Source organism: Chiloscyllium plagiosum, chromosome 21 (assembly GCF_004010195.1).
Source record: "Chiloscyllium plagiosum isolate BGI_BamShark_2017 chromosome 21, ASM401019v2, whole genome shotgun sequence".
Taxonomy (NCBI): domain Eukaryota; kingdom Metazoa; phylum Chordata; class Chondrichthyes; order Orectolobiformes; family Hemiscylliidae; genus Chiloscyllium; species Chiloscyllium plagiosum.
Genome location: NC_057730.1, coordinates 54,307,611 through 54,332,580, shown reverse-complemented (window position 1 = coordinate 54,332,580; position 24,970 = coordinate 54,307,611). Strand labels below are relative to the sequence as shown.

At 39.9% G+C, this 24,970-nt stretch overlaps 2 protein-coding genes across 2 annotated transcripts in view; both read left to right on the top strand.

Moving 5' to 3' along the window:
* LOC122560463 (tumor necrosis factor receptor superfamily member 17-like) overlaps window positions 1–18,670 on the top strand; it is a 50,711-nt gene extending 32,041 nt beyond the window's left edge. The window contains exons 2-4 of the mRNA XM_043711096.1: window positions 10,392–10,553; window positions 13,471–13,745; window positions 18,020–18,670. Of these exons, the coding sequence (XP_043567031.1) occupies window positions 10,392–10,553; window positions 13,471–13,745; window positions 18,020–18,052 (470 nt within the window). The 3' untranslated portion in view covers window positions 18,053–18,670. The remainder of the gene's footprint in view (window positions 1–10,391; window positions 10,554–13,470; window positions 13,746–18,019) is intronic.
* Window positions 18,671–23,131: 4,461 nt separating this feature from the next.
* snx29 (sorting nexin 29) overlaps window positions 23,132–24,970 on the top strand; it is a 495,640-nt gene continuing 493,801 nt past the window's right edge. The window contains exon 1 of the mRNA XM_043711094.1: window positions 23,132–23,277. Coding sequence (XP_043567029.1) covers window positions 23,259–23,277 — 19 coding nt within the window. The 5' untranslated portion in view covers window positions 23,132–23,258. The remainder of the gene's footprint in view (window positions 23,278–24,970) is intronic.

Below are 24,970 nucleotides of genomic sequence, written 5' to 3'. Positions count from 1 at the left end.
CCACATGCTGCACATAAGCATCCAAACCAAATGCTCATCTGTGGTCCACCACCGACCCAATATGTGTGCCAACTGGGGTTAAACAACACTGTCATTGCACCAATGCTGTTCTCCATCTCCTTCACTACAATACTTTACCCCATCTCTATGAAACTTTCTGCTGAATTGGAGTTTCTCTTCCCGATGAACATAGAGCTGTTTGACCTGTGCCACCTCCAATCCAGAATCAAGATCATCCTACCCTTTGTCATTGAGCTGCTGTACGTAGATGACTTGTGTGCACACTCAGAGATTGAGCTATAATCAACAATAACCAAACTGCAATCAACACATTCATAAAGGGGTAACATCCAGAAAACAAAGGTTTTCTATCAGACTATTCCCACCACACAACACTGCCCACTCACTGTCTACAGTGAGATCACCGGACATTGTGGATCAAGTTTTGGGAGCCTTTCAACTACAGCAGAAATTTGACACTGCCATCAGTGTGCCAGTGCTAGGGAGCACAGTATTTGATAAAGAGGTCTCAAACCCAATACCAATCTCATGGTCTACAGGGCAGTAGCTGCCTTTCTGTACATTTCTGAGATGGGTCATTTCACATTCCAAATCCCTTCATAAATATTACCAGTGATGCCCCTGCAAAATTGTACAAATATGCTGACAGGATAGGGGCTCCAAAACAGTGTCTACTCCCAGGTTAATGTACGCAGCATCAACACACTGACTGCAGACAATCAACTGTGTTGGGCCACATCATCCATGTGCTTGACTGAAGACTGCTGAAATAGCCATCTACTCTTAAGTAAGTAAACATTAACCAGATAAGACACTGCAACAAAAAGTCAAAAGGTTAACGGAAACTAAGAAAGGAAATGTTTCAGAATTAAATCAAAATGTCATTACAAGGTATATAACAGGCTTTCTACTCTGAACTTCATCACATTAAGCAGTTACCAGGAAAGCAGATAAAATGTTTTTAGGATGTCTTCAAAGCTTCAGTGAAATAATTCAATGGCTCCACTCAATTGTGGGGTGCTTTTGCCCTATACACTCTCAAATTGGAGAAAATATTATTAAATTGGAGAGAGTTCAATAAAAATTTACCAGTATGTTACAACATTTAAAAGATATTTGGACAGGTACATGAATATTTAGAGGGATATGGGCCAAATGCAGGCAAGTGGGACTAGTTGAGTTTGCGAAACTTGGTCAGCATACATGAGTTGAACCGAACGGTCTGTTTCATGCTGTATGATTCTATGACTCTATTAGCATCTATGAAGGTGCAAACCATTTCAAGCATGTTTGATTGGCCTAGGTGAAAATGAAGTGCAAACAGTGGAAGGAGTGTGTGAAATCCTGAGTATCCCACCACCCATTACCTGCTCCATCTGTGACAGGGTGTGTGGATCTCGTATTGGAGTGTTTCATAACCGTATGACCCCGAACTCCAGGTGAAGGAAGTCATCCCTGCTCTCAAGGGATTGCGTGTAAGATAGAGACATCAACCTCCTGGAACGTCACACCCATTCATTGTGTGGATCTCCACAAAAGACCAAGAGATGAGATGTCTCCTCCAGCCAGTTCTGAACGAAAGGGGACTATTTAAATTGATTATGCCTGAACTGGTGCTCACAATTCCTGAGGAAGGGTTATACCTACAATGTTGACTTCTCCATCTCCCGATGCTGCCTGGCTTGCTGTGTTCTTCCAGCATCTGGAATTTTTTTGTTTCTAAGAGTTTATACAAGCAACCAATGACCTAATGGGAATAAGGTGGTTGCAATTCTGCTGATGAAAGTTTTAGATGCAGATTTTATTGTCACATGCACTCAAGTGCAGAAATACAGAAGTACAGTGAAAAGTGTATAATGTAGCCCCACAAGGCGCCACCATAGGTACAAAGGTTTCTAGGTATAAAAGAAACTTAGGTACAAAGTAGTAAGAGAAACAGAGTTAATAAATTAATCATTACCTTTACAATAAGTAGAAACATAAATAAATACTAATTAACATTAAAAAGCTTCCTAAACTGGAAAAATAAAGGAATTAAGTTAAAAGTCTGCTTATCGCACTGTCTGGGGGAACCTCAGCTGTCTGATCTCGACGCTGCTGCCACAGATACTGGGGAACTGCCACAAGAGTGACCGGGCCAAGACACAGGCCTTGGGCTGCTAAGAGACTGGGTCATGTCACCACCACGGGCTGCTGAGAAACTGCTGTATGCCACTGAGAGACCGGGCTAAGACACCACCATGGGCTGCTGAGAGATTGGGCCGTGACACCACCATGGGCCACTGAGAGACTGCTGTATGCCACTGAGAGACCAGGCTAAGACACCGCCATGGCCTGCGGAGAGACTGCTGTATGCCACTGAGAGACCAAGCTAAGACACCGCCACGGGCTGCTGAGAGACCGCTGTATGCCACTGAGAGACCAGGCTAAGACACCGCCACTGGCTGCTGAGAGACTGTAGTACACCACTGAGAGACCAGGCTAAGACACCACCACGGGCCACTGAGAGACTATTGTATGCCACTGAGAGACCAGACTAAGACACCGCCATGGGCTGCTGAGAGACTGCTGTATGCCACTGAGAGACCAGGCTAAGACACCGCCCGCGGGCTGCTGAGAGATTGCTGTATGCCACTGAGAGACCGGGCTAAGGCACTGCCACGGGCCACTGAGAAACTGCTGTATACCACTGAGAGACACTGCCATGGGCACTTTGTCGGGTTCACGCTGAGGCCAGGAGTGAAGAAAAGAAACACCAAGAAACACCATTATGGAATGAGCTGCCATTGGAAGTGGTTGAGATGCGTACATTAGCAATATTTAAAAGGCATTTGGACAAATAGGTGTATAGGAAAGGTTAAGAAGGATTGGGCAAAGTGTAGGGAAAGGGGGTTAGTGTGGGCAGACATTTTGGTTGGCATGGACCAGTTTGGGCTGAAGGACTTGTCTCTGTGCTGTAGGACTCTATGTCTCTGTGACTTTCTAAGATAAGACATAAAGAAAAAAAGAGGATGGGAAATGAGTCCGAATAGGAGGTAGTTTTTGGAGGTTGAGACTGTTGGTCTTGGTGGTAGAATGAATGGACTGAGATTAAGTTAATGAAGTTGTACTGGGACATTGAATCCCAGTCGACATCCAACATGGACAATCGAATTATAAGAACATAAGAATAGGAGCAGGAATAGGCCATCTGGCCCTTCAAGCCTGCTCCACCGTTCAATAAAATAATGGGTGATCATTTTGTGGCCTCAGCTCCATTTACCCCCCCCCCACCCCACCCAACCTCACTATAACCCTTAGTTCTTTTATTGTTCAAAAAATTATCTATCTTAGCTTTAAAAACATTCAATGAGGAAGCCTCAACTATTTCACTGGGCATAGAATTACACAGATTCACAACCTTCTGGGTTAAGAATTTCCTTCTCAATTCAGTCCTAAATCTGCTCCCTCTAATTTTGAGTCTATGCCCTCTTGTTAAGCATCCTGTCTACTTCTATCTTATCTATTCCCTTCATAATTTTATAGGTTTCTATAAGGTCCCTCCTCATTCTTCTAAATTCCAATGAATATAACCCCTGTCTAGTCAGTCTCTATCAATAGAGTCTATCAGGAGAATCAGGGCTCAGGGACAGAGTTTCTGGATCAGCCAAATAGAATAGCTTTAACCTCACCAATTACTGAGCTGCCAGAAGCTGAATTATGTTATTGGGCAGTATGGATTTATTTCACCATCTGGCAGGTGTTGAAATTTCATTCGCCATCAAAAGGAAGCCATATCATCTGCATCTAACTTATCACATTCTATAGCAAGCAAATCATTCCAATCTTATATTCTACAACTAAAATTTTAGCTCTTAGAGTAGAAAGCCTCAGTGGAGTGAAACTAGTTCAATCTGACATTCAAATGTTGTGAGCTAGCTTTCTGCAGGTTCTTCAGATAATGGTGAAAATTGTGCTGACAAAGGAAGTTCCACATTGCTTATAAAGTCATATAATTAAAATCTATATTTATTCAGGTAGTGCCCCTTAACATATTAAAATGTCCCAAGATGCTTCAAAGGAGCAATTATTAAAAGAATTACACCAAGCCACATAAAGAGATATCAAATCATAATCAGAAGCTTTTTCAAAGTTTGGTTCAAAGGAGCATCTTCATGGAAATGTACAGAGTAGAGAAGTAATGAAATATAAATCTTTTTTCTACATGTAACAGCTTCTATAAAACCAACACTTCCACTGAGCCTACATACATAAAATTTCTCCTGATTCCTGCAGTTCTGCTTCTTTTTGAAGACCGTTATAATTTCACAAGATGATACAATTTTATCTTCCCACAAAAAAACTTTTCTGAGATCTGTCAATCTCCCTCTCTCAGTGCATTGTGAACTTTTGATTATCAACACTGCAAAAACATTCAGACCACGAAACTGCATTGATCACTGCTGTTAAATACAGATCAGAATATGGGCAATGAATATTTGCCACAAACCACACAACCATGTCACTGGATTCTGCTCTTTCATAACCAAATCATACTTCAATAAATATGCTTGCCTAACAAACTTTTTGCTTCTCTGCTTATTGGCCAGATATATATTTTTAACACTAGTTGTTTTCATAGTCAGAGAAACTGCAGGGTCACTGGTGTATGCACGAAGTATGCACAACTCTTTTTTAAAGTAATTACTTTGTATACTTTAACATTACATATAAATGCTGGATCTGTCCTGTTGCAATATTACATCAAGGCACTTTAATTTTCTTTCCTCCCAAGAGATGTGGGGCATACTGTCTGGGACAGCATTTGTTGTCCATCTCTAGTTGCCGTTAAGAGGATAGCACCGAGATGTCTTCTTGAACCACTGCAGCCCATCTGGTGTAGGGACACTCCCACAGTGCTTGACCCAGAGACAGTAAAGAAATGGTGATATATTTCCAAATCGGGATGAGGCTTTGAGGGGAATTTGCAGGTGGTGGTGTTCCTGTGTGTCAGCCACCCTTGTTCTTAAGGCAGTAGAGTTCGTGGGTTTGGAGAATTCTACCCAATCGATTATCTGCAAGTTTTTGCTCTCTCGTGGTTTCTTTAATGCAAGTAGAAGTCCATGACAATAAGACTTACGTTCAAGTGGGTTCAGTATTGTTAACTTGGTACCACACTCTTAATCCTGCTAGCAAATTAACGTAGAAGTAGCTGAAGTGAATTGTCTAAACCTAAAACAGTGATTTATCTATTTTATTCATAGCTTCTCCCTAACCATCTGACATTCATTTGTTTTTTTAAATGTTCCAGTTATACAAGATAATGAGAGGAATGGATGGAGTCAATAGCCCCAGGCAGGATTGACTGGCACGAGGGGTCATAGTTTTAAGATATTAGGAGAAAGGTATAGAGGGGATGTCAGAGGAAGGTTCTTTATGCATGGAATGCGTTGCCAGGGGTGGTGGTGGAAGCAGAGTCATTAGGGACATTTAAGGAACTGCTGGACATGCACATGAATAGCAGTGGGTTGAGGTGTGCGTAGGTTAAGTTATTTTATTTTACATCAGGATTAATCCTTGGCAAAACATTGTGGACCAAATGGCCTGTTCTGTGCTGTACTTTTCAATGTTCTATGTTCTATGTATATGCAGCCCTTTGGAAAAGAAAAAGGTTAATTTATCAGATTGTACTAATAAAAAAGAAATATTGTTGAAATGTATAAATGTCTTTAACAATGGTGTTAATTTTTTCTAGCAAACCAAGGTAATCCCCACTGACAAACCCCCATTAACACATAAAACTATGATTTTCACTCTAAACTAACCCCCAACCCTGAACAGAAGATAACCTCAAATCCTAAATTTTGTCCACAAATTTGGACCTTGCAAGCTAAAATTTTGTTGTGACCTTCAATTCATTCATCACTTAATATCAAAGATGTTGATGATTTAGACAAGAAAACACTTCTCAGTCACCTGGAATGTACAATTAAATGATGTATGAAATGACAGCTTGTTGTATGGTTTTAGTTTCTCACAAATGAGTTAAATTCAAATTACCACCTAGAGTTGGATTAAAATGCTTTGAAGCTGTGCGCTTCAGTGAATTTTTAAGATAGGCCCACCTTGAGTAGTATAATTTTTATTTCCAATTCCTATTCAGACAGATTGTAAGGGCTTTCAGTGGGATTGTCAAATGAGTGCAGCGTTTGTGTTTCATTGAGGGCATTACAAGCCTGTGCTGCTAAGAGAACTCAGAACTTCTGTCAGAAAGTGAAAATTATTTCTATGTTGGGATGAGTTCACACGTGTCAAAGAACAATGAACAATTCCACTGTGCAACTCAGTTCTTTCAACACTTTCTTTAGTGACTCAATTCACTTAGATTCAAGAGGCGCTGTGTAAAAACACCTTGCATTTGCAAGAACCTGGAAAAATGGTTTGGCAACCAGGCTGCCAGATTGAAATAGAAGGATGGTTTCTGAATGCAGTGGAACTGGTATCATGGCAAAAATCCAATCAACTCTGCAGTTTAGGTATTAGATTTTTTTTTTAATCACATTGAGCAAGACATTGACTTTTGCATTCAGTACTTCTAAAAACAAATTACTAACTGAAACGAGTAACTACTTGTTTGTGGTAAATCTGAGTTACTAAATGGTTCTGTATCATCAGTAGATTATTGGAGCCTCTGGCATCCTTCAGTACCTCTTAATACACTCTTGACGAACTGCTCTTCCCTCCCCATATTGCTGCATTCAATTGTTACACAAATGATTCCAGAATCATTACTTTGATTGGTCTCCCTGAGACTACATTCCAGATGTTGATTACTCTCTGCGTGAAAAAAAAATCCTGATATTAATCCTAAAATTACCTTCTTCATGTTTAAACTGGTCTCCCTTTGCTCAATGCACACTGCTCAATTGAAAGTAATATTCTGGATTTATCTTTTTTCCATATATTTCTTGACTTATAGTCACAGAGTAATAGAGATGTACAGCACGGAACCAGACCCTTCCATCCATGCTGACCAGATATCCCAACCTAATCTAGTCCCCTGCACTTGGCCCATGTCCCTGTAAAGCCCTTCCTATTCATAAACCCATCCAGATGCCTTTTAAATGCTGTAATTGTACCTGCCTCCTCCATTTCCTCTGGCAGCTCATACCGTACGTGCATCATTTTCAGCATGAAAAAGTTGCCCCGTAGGTCCCTTTTATATCTTTCCCCTCTCACTCTAAATCTATGCCTGCTAGTTCTGGATTCCCCAACCCCAGGGAAAAGACTGTCGATTTATCCTATCCATGCTCCTCATGATTTTGTAACCCTCTAAAATGTCACCCCTCAACCTCTGATGCTTCAGGGAAAACACCCTAACCTATTCAGCATCTCCCTATTGCTCATATCCTCCAACCAATCCTGAACTCTTTCAAGTTTCACAACATCCTCCTGATAGGAAGGAGACCAGAATTGCACGCAATATTCCAAAAGTGGCTTAACAATATCCTGTACAGCTGCAACATGACCTCCCAACTCCTATAGTCAATGCTCTGACCAAAAAGGGAAAGCATACCAAATGCCTTCTTCACTATGCTATCTATGTGTGACTCTACTTTCAAGGAACTATGAACCTGCACTCCAAGGTCTATTTGTCTAGATAGAGTCAATAACCTGAGACTTTTCCCCAGGGCAGGATTGACTGGTACGAGGAGTCATAGTTTGAAGATATTACGTGGAAGGTATAAAGGAGATGTCAGAGGTAGGTTCTCTATGCAGAAGTGAATGCATGGATGCGTTGCCAGCTGTGGTGGTGGAAGCAGAGTCACTGAGGACATTTAAGTGACTACTAGACATGTACATGGATAGCAGTGAGTTGAGGGGTGCATAGGTTGTTACTATATTTTACATTAGGATTAAACCTCGGCACAACATCGTGGGCCAAAGGGCCTGTTCTGTGCTGTACTTTTCTATGTTCTATGTTCTTGTTCAGCAACCCTCCCTAGGACCTTACCATTAAATGTATAAGTCGTGTATAATATTGTTATTTATTTCTTGTGTTCCTTTTCTGAGATCCCTGCCATTCGAGGTCACATTAGTTTGACTGACTCTCATTGATCAAGATAGAAATCAATACATTTCCGGATGCTAAGATATCATGGATAGGAAGACAGTATGGGAAAGTGGTATTAAGCTTGATCATCAGCTATGATCGTATTGAAATGTGAAGCAGGATCAATGAGCTGAATGACCTCGCCTGTTCATAAGTTCCTTATTTCCCAAGGCTGGAAATAAGAGTATTCAAGGAGCAGTCTGACCAGAGTGCTGTACGACTGTGTCACAAATGGGAGCAGACACATGTATTGGTCTACAGAACCTGGCCAAATCTGGACACCTTATAATACCTTTCATGTCTTCAAAGTTTCATTGTGCACTGTACAGTTAAATAATTAATTCTAAATTTTGTTAGTCTATTTGAGATCATACTTTGCTAGTCTAACCTTGATGAAATTCTTTGAGTATTTGTCCAGTACATTAAAAAGTGTATAATTTCTCTTCTTCAGAAATAGTGATAAACATTCTTCTTCAATTCATCGGTTTAAATTCCTCCTAAATTTCTCTGCTTTTTTGAGAATCCTTGCTATAATGTAGGAAAAATAAATATATTTGCCGTTATTCAAACAGTAACATTTTTAAAGAAGAAATCTCTTCATCTAGTAAAAGTAGAACTGTTGGTCAAAAGGAGCATTAACAATTTATTTTTGTCTATCTCTGGTATTTTCCTAACTGAATGATCTGTATGTTGTGAATATTGATCATTTTGGAGATGTGTTTGGAAGGAATGATTTAACCCATTCTTGTGAGGAGTTGAATAAGCTTCAGTGGACATTGTTGATCTTATAAAACATTGAAAAATCTTGTCACAGGTTTGACAGGATTGTTGCTGGGGAGGGTGGTTTTCTCCTGGTCAAGAGTTAGAATCATTGTTTAGTGTTTCACAATAATGAGTTGACCAGTTATGACTGAGATGAGGAAACCTTTCTTCATTCAAAGGATTATGAATCTTTGGAATGTTCTTTCTCAGAAGACTGTGGGCTCGCAATCCTATTTCTTTTGTTTTCTCTATTAAATTATATTCCTGTCAGTCAATTTGCCTTAGTTGGAGAAAGTGAGGCCTGCAGATGCTGGAGATCAGAGCTGAAAATGTGTTGCTGGAAAAGTGCAGCAGGTCAGGCAGCATCCAGGGAACAGGAGAAGCCCTTCCTGAAGAAGGGCTTATGCCTGAAACGTCGATTCTCCTGTTCCCTGGATGCTGCCTGACCTGCTGCGCTTTTCCAGCAATACATTTTCAGCAATTTGCCTTAGATGCTTATGTACTTCCAGTTCAAAGTTTGAATAGGTTCGTTTGGTTCTAACATTGTCACAGTGGAGAAAATGTTAACCTTCAATGTCATCACTGTTCTCACACTGACAGCAACTTCTGGAAGCTGCACATGCTCAGTCAAGAATAGAAATCCAGAAGTTGCTGTCAGGGATACAGTGCATCTCCATTAGCATCAAATACCACAAAGTTGCTCACTATACATAGTAGGTGAGCAAGCCATCTCACTGATGTCACCTGAAATTTCCATTTTCTGGCTAGCTTCTGTTGCAAACAATCGGTTGAAGCTGACCAAAGACCTAACTTTATCAAAATACTTTGGAATTTTTAAATGGGTAAGTACCAACCTGCATGAAAATAGCTGGTATGTTGCATGCATTTTAAATTGCATCTTTGCTCAACACCAGTCATCAGTTACATTGGTTTAGTGGCATTTGAACAATACTGGTAGCTGTCTGTGATGATTTGAAAGAAAGGGTTTACCACTCGTGAGGGTTAGGGGTCTTGTGACACAGTGGTAGTATCCCTAGCTCTGGATCAGAAGGCTTAAGTTGAAGTCCCAACCTATCCAGAAGTGTATGATAACATCTCTGACGGGAAAATACCTATTTTGTGGGGACTGGCTTAAGCACTAGATCTTGGCCATATCAACAGAATGTGAGAATCAGCAGAATGATTCTCTTCTATTTTGGGGAATTTGAAGTCAGGCAACTCTAATTGTTGAGCATCTCCAAGCAGTGAATGTTGTTTTAGAGACCTGATGGAAGGTGAATAACAGAATTCAAAATGATTTCAATGACAAATGTTGGAAGCTGTTGTAACAGAATATGAGCATATTATTTATTACAAATTATTCTCATGAGTGGAATTTAAACAACTTTCCATTTGAAGAGTTTGATTCAATTGACTATAATGTGAAATTATTATTGCCTTATAAATGGATAATTGAGGAGCAATGGGCATCTGTATTCAACTATAACAGATATAAATCTGTTCTTTTTTCACACAGAAATTCCAGAATCTTCCACGTCTACCTGGAGTAATGTGACAGTTCGAAACTTCTGGGTTATTATTGGATTGCTTCCACTTTTAATTATAGTGTTGTTTGTCTTCGCATTTGTTCTTCGAAAATTACATCAAAGGAAATCAAGAACATTGTTTAAATCTACAGGTGATGATAAAATATTCAGATTTTTACTCATGAATCATATGAAAACTTTTTTTATATAGGTAACCAATCATCTGATTAGAAAAATATTTTAAATGCTTTTGACCTCAGAATTTAAGTTTTAAGAGCTATCAAGTTAACATATTCAAAGTTTAGGTTAAAATATTCAAATTCAAAGGTTAGATGAAAGATTAGATCTACAAGCTGTTCCTTTATTTGGAAACAAAATTTGAAATAATACGTGGTTGAAATCACCTCTTAAAAAAAACAAAGAACTGCTGGCATTGGAAATCAGAAACAAAAAACAGAAGTTGCTGGGAAACCTGTTCTGAAGAAAGGTCACTGGATCCGAAATGTTAATTCTGTTTTCTCTCCACAATGCTGCCAACTCTGCCAAGTTTTTCCAGCAATTTCTGGTTTTGTTTCTGAAATTACATCTTGCTGAGTAAATATGATGCGCAAACAATGTTGCAAGAAAAGTGAAATATACGCAGAGAAAGTTTATCTTAGTTGGACAAGGTTATTTTCACCTTAAACATGTTGGATATTGATAATGTGATTTTAGAAATTGTTAAATTTTTACAGAATGTCAAACCTGAACTTTGAAACAGGTGTAGGTCATTCAGCGCATGGAGGAGTAGCCCATTCAGCCTTCCCTGCAATTCAGCTCAATCATAGCTGATCTTCTACTTCAGTGCCACTTGCCCATGCCATCTCCATGTCCTTTTAATGTCATTTGTCTCTGGAAACATATCACTTTCTCCCTTGAACATGCTCAATGATTTTCATTCCACAGCTCTCTGAAGTAGAGAATTCCAAAGATTCACCACCCTCTGAATGAAGAAAGTCCTCCTCATCTGTCTTAAATGGTCTACCCTTCATTCTGAGATTAAGTCCCCTAGTTCTATACTCATTATGAATTATGGATTTTTCTTGTCTAATTTTGTCAAATGGTAAAAATGTAACTGCCCTCATCAACAGACCTAATTCCCGTTCACTGATGCAGAGAAGGGTCCAGTAAATTTTAAGTGATTGGGAAAAGAACTACAGCCAATATAAATAAGCATTTTTAAAATACAATAACTGGATTAGCATGCAGTGCCAGATAGCATCGTGGTGAAATAACCACAAAGGCCAGTTTCCTGTCATCAAATCAGCCTTTACTTACACGTACATAGTACATGACATGGACCCAGCTAGCTGAGAGCTGGCTCCTAGACTGAAGAAAGCCCCTGACACTCCTGTTTATGTCTGTCAGCCATAACTCGCTGATTGGATCAGATTAATAGCTCCAATCAGGGAACTCATATTCTATGAGGACCACCTGGCTGACCTTGTTCCAATCGCTACAGAGGATATATGTTCAATAGTAATCTTCTTAAGTAATTTGATAAATACTTGAAGGAGTAAAGAAAAACAGGGGTTTGGCGAAAGGATAGGAAAGTGACACGACTTCTAAATGGCTGCCACAGACCTAATGGGCCAAATGGCTTCCACCTATGTGATACAATTCAGTATACTCTGCACATTTTAGTGCTGCCTCCATGCATCAGAATAGTCACCAGTGTTAAGATTCAAATGTCAACCTGTGCGTCCAGAATAATTAAAATATCAGTGACCTGACAGATTTATAGTGATGCACAATTATAACATTTTTCCACATTACTGACATTGTGTGAAATTTTCTCAGGAATGTAAAAAGAGGATAAATAAAAGAGAAGCCAATGCCAATAGGCTTGAATTTGCAACAAGCTAACATGGCACTCAGTACTCTGCCACATGCCAGTGAACATATGTTTAGAGGAAAGAAAATCAATTTATATATTGACAGTGAAGAAGGTTACCTCAGATTACAATGGGATCTTGATCGGATGGGCCAATGGGCTGAGGAGTGGCAGCTGGAGTTTAATTTAGATAAATGCGTGGTGCTGCACTTTGGAAAAGCAAATCTTGGCAGGATTTGTACACTTAATGGTAAGGTCCTAGGGAGTGTTGCTGAACAAAGAGACCTTGGAGTGCAGATTCATAGCTCCTTGAAAGTGGAATTGCAGGTAGATAGGATAGTGAAGAAGTTTTTTGCAAGGTTTGTGAAGGTTTGTAGCTCAGGTTGAGGTTTAGGATGTAGGTTTGCTCGCTGAGCTGTAAGTTTGATATCCAGACATTTCATTACCTGGCTACGTAACATAATCAGTGGGCGACCTCCAAGTGAAGCGAAGCTGTTGTCTCCTGCTTTCAATTTATATGTTTGTCCTGGATGGGGTTACTGGGGTTTGTGGTGATGTCATTTCCTGTTTGTTTTCTGAGGGGTTGATAGATGGTATCTAGATCTATGTGTTTGTTTATGGCGTTGTGGTTGGAGTGCCAGGCCTCTAGGAATCCTCTGACATGTCTTTGCTTAGCCTGTCCCAGGATAGATGTGTTGTCCCTGTCGAAATGGTTTTTTTCATCCGTGTGTAGGGCTACAAGGGAGAGCATCAGAGGCTGAGGGATGATCTTATTGGGGTTTATAAAATCATGAGGGGCATGGATAGGATAAACAGACAAAGTCTTTTCACTGGGGTGGGTGAATCCAGAACCAGAGGGCATAGGTTTAGGGTGAGAAGGGAAAGGTATAATAGAAACCTAAGGGAAAACTTTTTTATGCAGAGGGTGGTGCGTGTATGCAATGAGCTGCCAGAGGAAGTGATGGGGGCTGGTACAATTGCAATATTTAAAAGACATCTGCTTGGACATATGAATGGGATGGGTTTAGAGGGATATGGGCCAAGTGGTGGGAAATGGGACTAGATTAATGTAGGTTATCTGGTTGGCATGGATGAGTTGGACCAAAGGGTTGTTTCCATGCTGTACATCTCTATGATTATGACTCTATAACTTACATGACAAGGTCATTGCCTATTTATTTATATTCTAATTTCAGAGGTTACATACGACAGCAGTGCCATTGTTTCAGGTTCCAAGGAACACACTTTGGCTAAAGATGAACAGAGATTCTCTCCTGTGAGGAATCAACAATATGAACTGTGTGTGGAAAGTGAAGTTACCAATTGCACATCTCGAGGAAATGGAATGAAGAAGTTGGTAGCAGGTACTCAGGAAAACTGTGACTGTGATGCTTCACTTCCTTTACCAGCCACTGAAGAAGGAGCAACAATTCTTGTCACAACCAAAACTGTGGAATGGTGTAGCAAAAAGGTCTGATTTTCTAAACTGCAAATAAACTGACAAAGTCCCTGTAAACTTGTTGCTGAAAGACACCTCAGCGAATCTGAATCCACACTTTAAATAACAAGAGATAGGAAATTATGTGAAATGTAAGATGATCATTTGGTACTAATTTGTTGACAAAAGTAGTTGATTTAAACTAAAATACATATATTTGATGTTTTACAAGCTGTAATTCCTGCAATCCTTAAGTTGACACACAAAGCATATCCATTTTTCTGGTACAGCAATTCTTTTTCTAAATGAAGATATACTGTGTCTAATAGATGTTTTTGTTATGATTCCAGCTGATAGTTATCCTAAACAATCAGATTCCAGAGAGCAACCTGGCTTAATAGACTATAGTTTAATTTTGTGTTGATCATTTCATTTACTGAACTTATTCACAAGAGGCTGCCATGTACTTTTAACAAATGATTATCAAAGTTCATTATACACAAAAGGGAAAAAAAACTCATAATTTTACACTGTACAAGAATTGTTTGAGATAGTCACATTACAAATATAAGTAATACAGATTCAATACTTATTTTGATTTCAATTACAACCTTACAAATACTCAAACGTCAGTGAAGGGTCACCCTGAAACTACTTCAAAATTCCTTGTTCAGTTGGCATAACTGTACTTTTTTTTCTTTCCAGCAAACTTCTGCATTAAATTGGTGCTACTTCTTCAGTTAATATTATGAGGTCATTAAACTATTAATATTAACACAATTCCCTTATTTCTTAACATGGATTCCTTCATTTCCCCTTCTTGGCCTTCTGTTTCTGGAGCTTTGTCTTACTTTCCTAAATGATTCAGGACTTTTTTCTCCTACCTGGACTTTTCTAGAAACTGCTAACCTGCACTTCTGCTTTTACAGACTAGACTGACCTGCTTCTGTCTGAAGGAAACCTGCACACACATTATCCTCTGGATGGCTCTGTCCTTCTATAAGAACTGGTTTCTGGCCCTATCTCCCTGTTTCAAAAGGCATCTTGTTCATTTTCTAAAGCACTGAACCATTCACCTCAAGACTTTTTAAAAGCCTCATTTAAACACATAGAAACTCATTTCTGACACCCTTAAACAACTTAAAGTAGTAATATCACTAACTAGTAATATAGAACCACACGGTTCCAGTCCCATCACAGCTGATATTAAAATTTGAATTTAACAAAAAAAACTGGAATAAAACGCTAGCCTAATGGCAACCACTTAACTACTATTAATTGTTGTAAAAAATCATCTAGTCTATTAGTGTCCTTCAGGAAAGGAAATCTGCCACCGTCCTTACCTGATCTGTCCTATATGTGACTTCAGACCCAGAGTAATGTAGTTGACTCTCAACTGCTGTACAGGAAATTAGGGATAGACAATAAATGCTGGCCTAGCCAATGACAACCACATCCCGTGAATGAATATATTGAAAAAAAGATCTGCGGTGGGACCACTGCTGGTACTATAAATATAAGTGATCTGGACTCTCAAAGTCACAATGTACAATTTGGAATGATACTAAATCAGAGCACTGCAACAAAATATGGGAAAATGTCAAATGGCTTGTAGAGTCTGTGAATAATTGCAATTAATTGAAATATAACAAATGTGAGCTGGAATTGCAAGTAGGAATGCACATGATAAAGCTTAATCAGCGGGGGAAGTTTATTGGGGTTATTACAAACACAAATTTACAAAGGATAAGGTTACAGGATTCCATAATTTTGAATGAGCAAATTAAAATTTATTTTAATAGCCCAAGTTTAGATAGTAATGTACTGGGTATGTACAAATTAAAGTCAAACATTCAGAATTAATATGAAGTGGCTGCGGGTTAACAGTTGAACTCCTGTGGTTGGTTACCCCACTTTGCATATCAAATAGCAGATACGATTAAGACAGGTTACACAGATCCCTCAATGACATCCTCAGACATAGTGATACTACAAGTCACCAAAATCTCATTAAAGCTTTTGAAGAGGCTAGCTTTGGAATGCCCTCAAAGCCTGTTCCATTGTGGACCATCTCAACAACTACCCTTGCCTTGGTAGCTCACCATTTTCTAAACATCCTTGGACATTTCTTGAGACCTGACTATCCAGCGACTGCTAACACAGCTCCTCTGCTGCCTGATTGACCAGCACATAAAGGTAGCAGCCTTCTGCTTAAACTGCCACCAACTAACATGGAGTCACCTTCTTTAATTCTCACTGCTCCTTTCAGTGATCCTTGAATTTTATGATTGACCTATTAAAAACCATCACAACAAGCTCTGCTCCTGTTCCTATGCAAGGTTGATTATAGCAACCTTTGGAACAACTTGTGTCGATGTTGTAATTTCCAGCTAATGAACTCTCCACAAGCTGCCAGCTTCAAACACACAGAACAAAAACTGATTTTGGCATAGGGCTAATCCATGGAGAAGTAGGTTACTATTTAAGGAAGGTACTGCTAAATTTATGTAGATGTTAGGCTGGATCACTTACTTACTGGTATTTTGCAAAAAAAAGTGTTGACCCAATTCCCTGGTCAAGGGGATGTACCTATCATGAAAGATTGCACAGCCTGGGGTGCTTTGTCTGGAATAAAGAAGACCAAGAGTGGACTTCTCAGAGTCTTTTCACGTTTTCAAATGCCTTCATTGAAATTGATTACCTGTGTGTGCACGTCCAGACCATGACCATAAATTCAAAAATGAATTGACAGATCAAACAAAGGTACAAGGAATCACTTTGGGAGTAAGGATGTTTATCACACTGTCAGGCAGAGTGGTTGAAGCAGGTAGCACTAATTTATTTATTTGGAGGCTTGATGTGTACAAGGCCTGTGACCAGTGGAGTGCCACAAGGATTGGTGCTAGGTCCACTACTTTTTGTCATTTATATAAATGATTTGGATATTAACATAGGAGGTATAGCTAGTAAGTTTGCAGATGACAGCAAAATTGGAGGTGTATTGGACAGCAAAGAAGGTTTCCTCAGATTACAATGGAATCTTGATCAATTGGGTCAATGGGTTGAGGAGTGGCAGATGGAGTTTAATTTAGATAAATGCGAGGTGCTACATTTTGGAAAAGCAAATCGTAGCAGGACTAATATACTTAATGGTAAGGTCCTGGGGAGTGTTGCTGAACAAAGAGACCTTGGAGTGCAGGTTCATAGCTCCTTGAAAGTAGAGTCACAGGTAGACAGGATAGTGAAGAAGGCGTTTGGTATGCTTTCCTTTGTTGTTCAGAGTATTGAATATAGGAGTTGGGAAGTCTTGTTGCGGCTGTACAGGACATTGGTTAAGCCAGTTTTGGAATACTGCGTGCAATTCTGGTTTCCTTCCTATCGGAAAGATGTTGTGAAACTTGAAAGGGTTCAGAAAAAATTTACAAAGATGTTGCCAGGGTTGGAGGATTTGAGCTATAGGGAGAGGTTGAATAGGCTGTGGCTGGTTTCCCTGGAGCGTTGGAGGCTGAGGGGTGATCTTATAGAAGTATATACAATCATGAGGGGCATAGATAGGATAAATAGACAAAGTCTTTTCCTGGGGTGAGGGTGTCCAGAAGTAGAGGGCATAGGTTCAGGGTGAGAGGGGCAAGATATAAAAGAGACCTACAGACCAACCTTTTCACGCAGTGGGTGGTACTTGTATGGAATGAGTGCCAGAGGAGGCTGGTACAATTGCAACATTTAAAAAGCATCTGGATGGGTATATGAATAGGAAGGGTTTGGAAGGATGCGGGCCAAGTGCTCGCAAATGGGACTAGATTAGGTTAGGATATTTGGTCGACATGGACAAGTTGGACCGAAGGGTCTGTTTCCGTGCTGTCCATCTCTCTGACTCTAAGTATATTAAGGGAACTTGAGTACAGAGTTATGGTGGGAAAAGGACAGTGGCAGGAGGCTGGTGTGGATTACAGACATTCAGATTGACCAGTTAGAACTGATAGTCTTCATCTGGATTATACATTTTTAAAGTTTATTTTTTACATGGAATATGGGTATCACTGGCATGGCCACTTGTTACTCATCCTTTAATATAAAGTTAAAGGCCAATTGAAATTCTGTGGAAAGAGATAGGAAATGCTGGAGAAACTCAGCAGGGCTGACAGCATTGGTAGGGAAACAAACAGAGTCCAGTGACACTTTGTCAGAATTGCTGTGTGGTCCAGAGTAACATGTAGGCCAGACTGGGTAAAGATGGCAGTCACAAAGTCTGAGTAGTTATAGACAAATGATGCAGGAGTCTCACTTGTTTCTTGTCATTTATCTAGTTAAATCCTGGATCCAAGAGACCAAAATTCTAAGTTTGGTGGAGACAATGCCGGGTATTTGAACAGCTTACTTTGTCAATCCCAGAGCAGAGCTGTGCATTGGCCTTTTTACCAGGAATATTACTTGTACAGCTTGGCAACTATCTGTTTTTCTTACTCTGGCAGATCTGTATCTCCTTCCCCGTGCAACTGCTTGGGTGGAGGCCTGGAAGTGAATTTTCTACGTATAAACTGTACTAGGCTGAAAATATAACTCAAGCCAATGCAGGAATTTCCACTGTTTTTTGAAGTGTTAATCTGCTGGAGATGTCATACAGATGATAAGCGAAGTGAAAATATTGCCAGATTTTGCTTAATATTAAATAATCACATGGCTTATCCAGTTTATATTAAATTGCCACATCTTCCATTCCTGATTTTGAACAAAATTAAAATCTTGTTGATCCAACACATTAGCTTAACCGTTTTCTAACTTAACATTCACTTTGCTTATTGAAACTGTATTCCAAGACATCTATTCTTTAAATATACAATATCAAAGTTATGTATGTCTTTGTACCTGATTAATGATCTTTGAACTAAATAATATTAAAATAAAATGATGTGTCATAACACTTTGGATTTCAATTGTCTTGACCATACAATTACTCACTTGGCCTTTCTACTGTGTAAACCTATTGTGTATGATTTGTAATTAGATTATTAAAATGGAATATCTCATTCTTAGTTTAATCTTATATCTTTAGTTTCTCCTCCTTCACTTTAAGTTCATCAATGTCTCTTTCCTTTTCTCTAGGAATATACAAATTAAGAAGAGAAGGCACTTAACCCTTTAACTCTGTTCCACCATTCAATAAGATCATGGCTGATCTGATTGTGACATCAAATCCACGTACCTACTTATTTTGATATCCTTCCATCCTCTTGCTTATCCAGACTATATCTACCTCTGCCTTAAAATTATTTAAAGAGTCTCTTTTGAGAAAGAGAGTTCCAAAAACTCTCAACTCTCTGACAGAAACTTGTTGTTCGTTCTCTTATTTTTAAACAGTGATTCCTATTCTATAATCTCCCACAAGAGGAAATATCCTCTACACATCCTTCATGCCAAGAATCCTCAACATCAATCAAGTTAGCAATTACTCTTCTACATTCCAGCAGATTTAATCCTAGCCTGGCTAATCTTTCCTCACAAGACTACCACTGAGTGCCCCCCATTCCAGGCATCAATCTAATAAATCATCTTTGAACTGCTTCCAAGTATTTACATCCTTCCTTAGATGAGGAGACCAATACTGTTTGCAGAAAAAAACAGATCGCCTTACAAATAACCTGTATAACCAAAGCAGAACATCTCTACTTTAGATTCAATTTCCCTCAGATTAAACAATAAAATTCTATTAGCTTTCCCAGTTACTTGTTTTACTTGCATACTAGCCTGCATACATTGATTCATGCAGTAGAACATGCAGATCCCTCTGAACCTCTTACTATTAAGGGAAAATAATTCTTTTATTTTCTACCATAACAGAAAATTTCATGTTTTGCCATGTATACTCCATTTGCCAGATCTTTGCCCACTCATTTAACCTAATTACATCAGTTTGTAACCACCTGTCTCCCCTTCACAAGTTGTCTCCCCTTACTCATTGAAACTTACAGAATACTGAGAGGTCTGGATAGGGTGGACATGGAGATGTTTCCACTAGAAGGAGAAACTCGGACCCAAGTGTACAGCTTCAGAGTGAAGGAACAACTCTTTAGAACTGAGATGAGGAGGAATTTCTTCAGCCAGAGATTGGTTGATGCTTGGAATTCATTGTTGCAGAAGGCAATGGAGGTTAGGTCATTGAGTGTATTTAAAGCAGAAATAAGTTCTTGATTATTAAAGGTATTAAGGGTTACAGAGGGAAGGCAGAAGAATGGGGTTGTGAATCATATGAGTCATGATTGAATTGTGGAGAAGAGTTGATGGACCAAATGGCCTAATTCTGCTGCTATATCTTGTGGCCTACCTTTGTGTCGTCCGTAGTTTTAGCAACCATGCCTTTAGTCCCTCTATCAAAGTCATTTATAAAAACTATAATGTTGAGGTCCCAGCATTGATCCATGTGATACACCATTCATTTTTCCAGTGAAAAACAATCATTCGTGTCTACTTTATCTTTCCTGTTAAATAGTTTATACGTTTTCCACAATAAACTTTATTTGGCACCTTATCAAATACCTCATTGAAATCCAAGTGCAATACACGCATAAGTTTCTCTTTACTAACAGCATATTTACTTAGCGAGTTTTGAGAAGATTTGTAGCTCAGGTTGAGATTTTGGATGTAGGTTTGCTCGCTGAACTGCAAGGTTCATTTCCAGATGTTTCGTTACTCTACTAGGTAATATCTTCAGTGGATCTCAGGTGAATGCTGAAAATTCTTGCTTTCTATTTATATGTTTGGGTTTCATGGGTTGGTGATGTCATTTCCTGTGGTGATGTTATTTTCTGTGGTGAAGTCACTTCCCGTTCCTTTTCTCAGGAGGTGGTAGATGGGATCTAACTCGATGTGTTTGTTGATAGAGTTCCGGTTGGAATGCCATGCTTCTAGGAATTCTCATGCGTGTCTTTGTTTGGCTTGTTCTAGGATGGAAGTGTTGTCCCAGTCAAAGTGGTGTCCTTCCTCATCCATATGTGAGGATACTAGCGAGAGAGGGTCATGTCTTTTTGTGGCTAGTTAGTGTTCATGTATCCTGGTGGCTAGTTTTCTGCCTGTTTGTCCAACAGACAATGAACAAAACTAATGTTATTTACAAATACCATGCAAGGACTGTAACAAACACTACATTGGACAAACATGCAGAAAACTAGCCACCAGGATACATGAACACCAACTAGCTTCGCCTGAGGCCCATTGGAGATGTTACCTAGTAGGGTAACGAAACATCTGGAAATAAATCTTGCAGCTCAGCAAGCAAACCTCCATCCAAAAGCATATTTACTTCTTCAAAGATGCCTAGTATATTGCTTGAATATGGTTCACCTTCCACAAAACAGCATTGATTCTGTCTAATTACTTTAAATTTTGCCAAGTACTCATACAACCTATCTATATCTATAATCGATTGATGTCCTCTTCTCAACTTGCTTTCCTACCTATCTCTGTGTCAGCTGCAAATTTAGCTGTCCTCACTGAAGCCTTTGATATAAATTGTAAAATGTTGAAGCTCCAGCACAGACCTGTGCCAGTTCTCACTCACATCCTGCCAACAAATAATAAAATTCCTCTCTCTCTTAGACGTCCTAGTTTACAGGTATTACTGGATCCTTTTTGTATCCCTATAGCGATGACAGAAGCAAAATATTTACATTCATTCAAAGTAATATTAAAAATTATTTATACAACAGAAATAAACATGCAGCAAGTTCAATAAATTAGATAACTATTGCGATTAAAATGCAGAATCTACTCTCAATGGTTAAAGATAACTTTTTCTAAGAATACATTATTTTGAAAAGCCCATTGTGTAAGATTTTGTAGGAAACTGTCTTCAGGAAGTTGGGATTACTTTTCTTGGAACATCAACTAACCACATCATTGTTTTGAAATTTTCACTCCTTCAGGGCAATTCATAAATATGGTAATTGACATGATTCACAGGTTTAGCATCAATTCTGTTCTTTTTTGAGTAAGACAAATCAGGCATTTAATAAAATAAAGAGTTGTGGGTGTTGGACATCTGAAACAAACAATAACATAACTTATGGGAAAACCTCAGTTGATTTGGCATTATCTGTATAGAGAAATCAGAATTATGGTTTCAAGTCCAGTAACCTTCTTCAGAACTAAAGATCTGAAGGTGGGTCAGAGGACTCAAAATGTTGAGTTTGTTTTCTCTGCACAGGTGCTGGCAGACCTGCTGAGTTGCCCAGTAATTTCTGTTTTGTTTCAATCATTTAATAAAAATGACACACCTAAGTTCTTATCAAAACACCAAATGCTGGAGATCACAGTGGGTCAGGCAGCATTCATGGAGAAAGAGCAAGCTAACACTTCGAGTCTAGATGACTCTTCATCAGAGCTGAAGTGTGGATAGTTGGTGGAAGGTGGGAATGGGGCTGGTGGTAGTGGGTGTAGGGTGCTGGTGAAGATGTTAAGGTGTTGTGAAACTTGAAAGGGGTTCAAAAAAGATTTGTGAGGATGTAGGCAAGTTTGGAGGGGAGATACTGAAAAGGCAGGAGCCGTTTTCCTTGGAGTGTCAGAGGCTGAGGGGTGACCTTATAGAAGTTTATAAAATCATAAGGGTCATGGATAGGATATATAGACAAGATCTTTTCCTTGGAGTGGGGGAGCCCAGATCTAGAGGCCATTGGCTTAGGGTGAGAGGGGAAAGGGTTAAAAGGGACCTAAAGGGCAACCTTTTCATGCAGAGGGTGGTGCATGTCTGGAATGAGCTGCCACATGATGTGGTTGAGGTTGGTACAATTATAGCATTAAAAATGCATCTGGATGGGTACATTAATAGGAAGGATTTAGAGGAATTTGGGGCAAGTGCTGGCAAATGGGACTAGATTGATTTGTGATAGCTGGTCAGCATGGACAAGTTGGAACGAAGGTTCTCTTTCCCTGCTGTACGTCTCCATGACTCCGAAGAGCCATATGACCATGCTGTAGGACTCTCAGTAGATTCCATCATCTGCAGTGATTTGTCCCAACATCCTATCAATCTGCATTTCATTTTTGAACCAAACAAGAACAACAAAAGTGTAATGAGGGGTAAAAGAAACTCGAGTCTTTGTGGACTTTCCAAGTACTGCACCTTCTTCTCAACTTTAAAAATCACACAACACCAAGTTACAGTCCAACAGGTTTATTTGGAAGCATTAGCTTTTGGAGTCCTGCTCCTTTATAAGGTGGCTGTGGAGTATAGGATAGTAAGACACATAATTTATAGCAAACGTTTACATATTAAGTCTATGTTTTAATTTTGTACACCCCAGTATAACACTACCACCCCCACATCATCCCTCCCAACTGTTACTTTGCGCACTTCCCTTGCCGTTGCTCCTCTGGGTCAGAGCATGCGCGGTAGGAGGTTGGCGACCCGCCTCCGAGGCGCGCAGGCGCGGCGGCCGAGGGGACGCATGCGCGCCGGGCGGCTGCCAGGAAATGGCGGAGGTTTGGCGTCGCCGCCGCGATGTTGTTGACGTGCCACAGCCCGTCGCCTGATGCGAGCCGTTCGGGGCTGAAATGGCAGGAAACATGAGCGGTAATTATGTGCAGCTCGCCGATCGCGGGGTGCATTTTTGTGTGGGTGTGTCTGTTGTTGCCGTGTGGGTTCAGCTCGTGGTCAGGGTGAGGGCTGTCTCCCTGGGGGGAGCCTGACAGACAGACAGGGGGATTCCTGCCTCTCTCAGCTTTCTGTTTATTGTTATTACTAACCTCATCACTCCAAAGGCAGACCCATTTGCTTTTTTATTTCTGCACCCGATCTTTCCTCTGGACCATCTCCACACCCTTCCTTCCAGTAAAACTCTTATTAAAATCAAAACTTGCTTGTGATTTTGCTTCTTGCACTCACCTCCCAAAGCTTGAACCCTTCAGACCACTCACTTGATGTTGTGGCGGAAGCAGCCAAATGTGACAAGTGACATGACATGAAAAAGCTTTGTGAGCCCGAGTGGTGAGCTAAGATCACTCGCTGCAAGGATCCGGAACGATTTAACCTGGCAACTCGAAATGCCAGAGTAGCCCACGCTGGTTACATAACCAGGGCAAATCACTTCAGTGTTGTTTACTGTATCTACTTGGAAATGTCTCGCAAAGTCTGACGTTTTGACAGGCAGGAAGGAAGGCAAGTTGACGGCTTCGTTGGTTGGAAAGTTTGAAAGTACTGTATCACGAAACAGTCTATAAGTTGGATAAACGCCTCTTTGCAGTTTCATGTGTTTGAGGAAAGGATTCGTTACAGTTGTATATAACTGCTTTCACGGTGACTTATTTTGCTAGTTTTCAATGGAATTTTCACTTACCTTAGTTAAAAGCAATGCCACATAAATCAAGCTTTTTTTCCGTGAGATGTCTTGGGATATACGTTTTCTTCCTCTTGATTTATCTGTGTTGAGTAAAATGGTTGTGTGAAACTTCTGCTTTTTGTAGGACCTTATTGTTTAGTGCTGCAGTACTGAGTTTGCCATAATCCATACCAGTGGTAGTAAGTATTTTGACAGTTAAGGACAATCTGAAACAAATGCAAAATATTGGAGAACTACTGGAGAAACAGCTCTACCTGTCATTAAAGTCTTGTTTCTGAAATTCACAGGAGAACGAAACTTCACAGGTGAAGTGAAAGTGATTGTTGTTTTTGGCTTTTTAAGACTGCTTTTGACTGTGGCATCAAGGATTCTTGGCAAAAATAGAGTTGAAATCCTCTACACTGGCTGGAGTCATACTGGGCACAAAAGCATATGTTTATTGGATGTGAGTCCTCTCAGCTCCAGGGTATCATTGAAGGTGTTCCTCAGGGTAGTGTCCTAGACCTAACCAACTTCAGCTGCTTGATCAATGACTAACCTTCCATCATAAGGCTAGAAGTGTGGATGTTCACTAATGACTGCACAGTATTCGAACCTCTCACAACTCCTCAGAAACAGAAGAATACATGGCCAAATGCAACACAACCAGGTCCCTGTTGAGTGTTGGGCTGACATAGGGCAAGTAAAATATGTGCCACATGCCAGGAAATGGTCATTTCCTACAAGAAAGAATCTAATCACTGCCCCTTGACATTCAATGCATCATTGTCACTGAATGTACACATCTTAGGTAAAAACAATGACTGCAGATGCTGGAAACCAGATTCTGGATTAGTGGTGCTGGAAGAGCACAGCAGTTCAGGCAGCATCCAAGGAGCTTCGAAATCGACGTTTCGGGCAAAAGCCCTTCATCAGGAATAAAGGCAG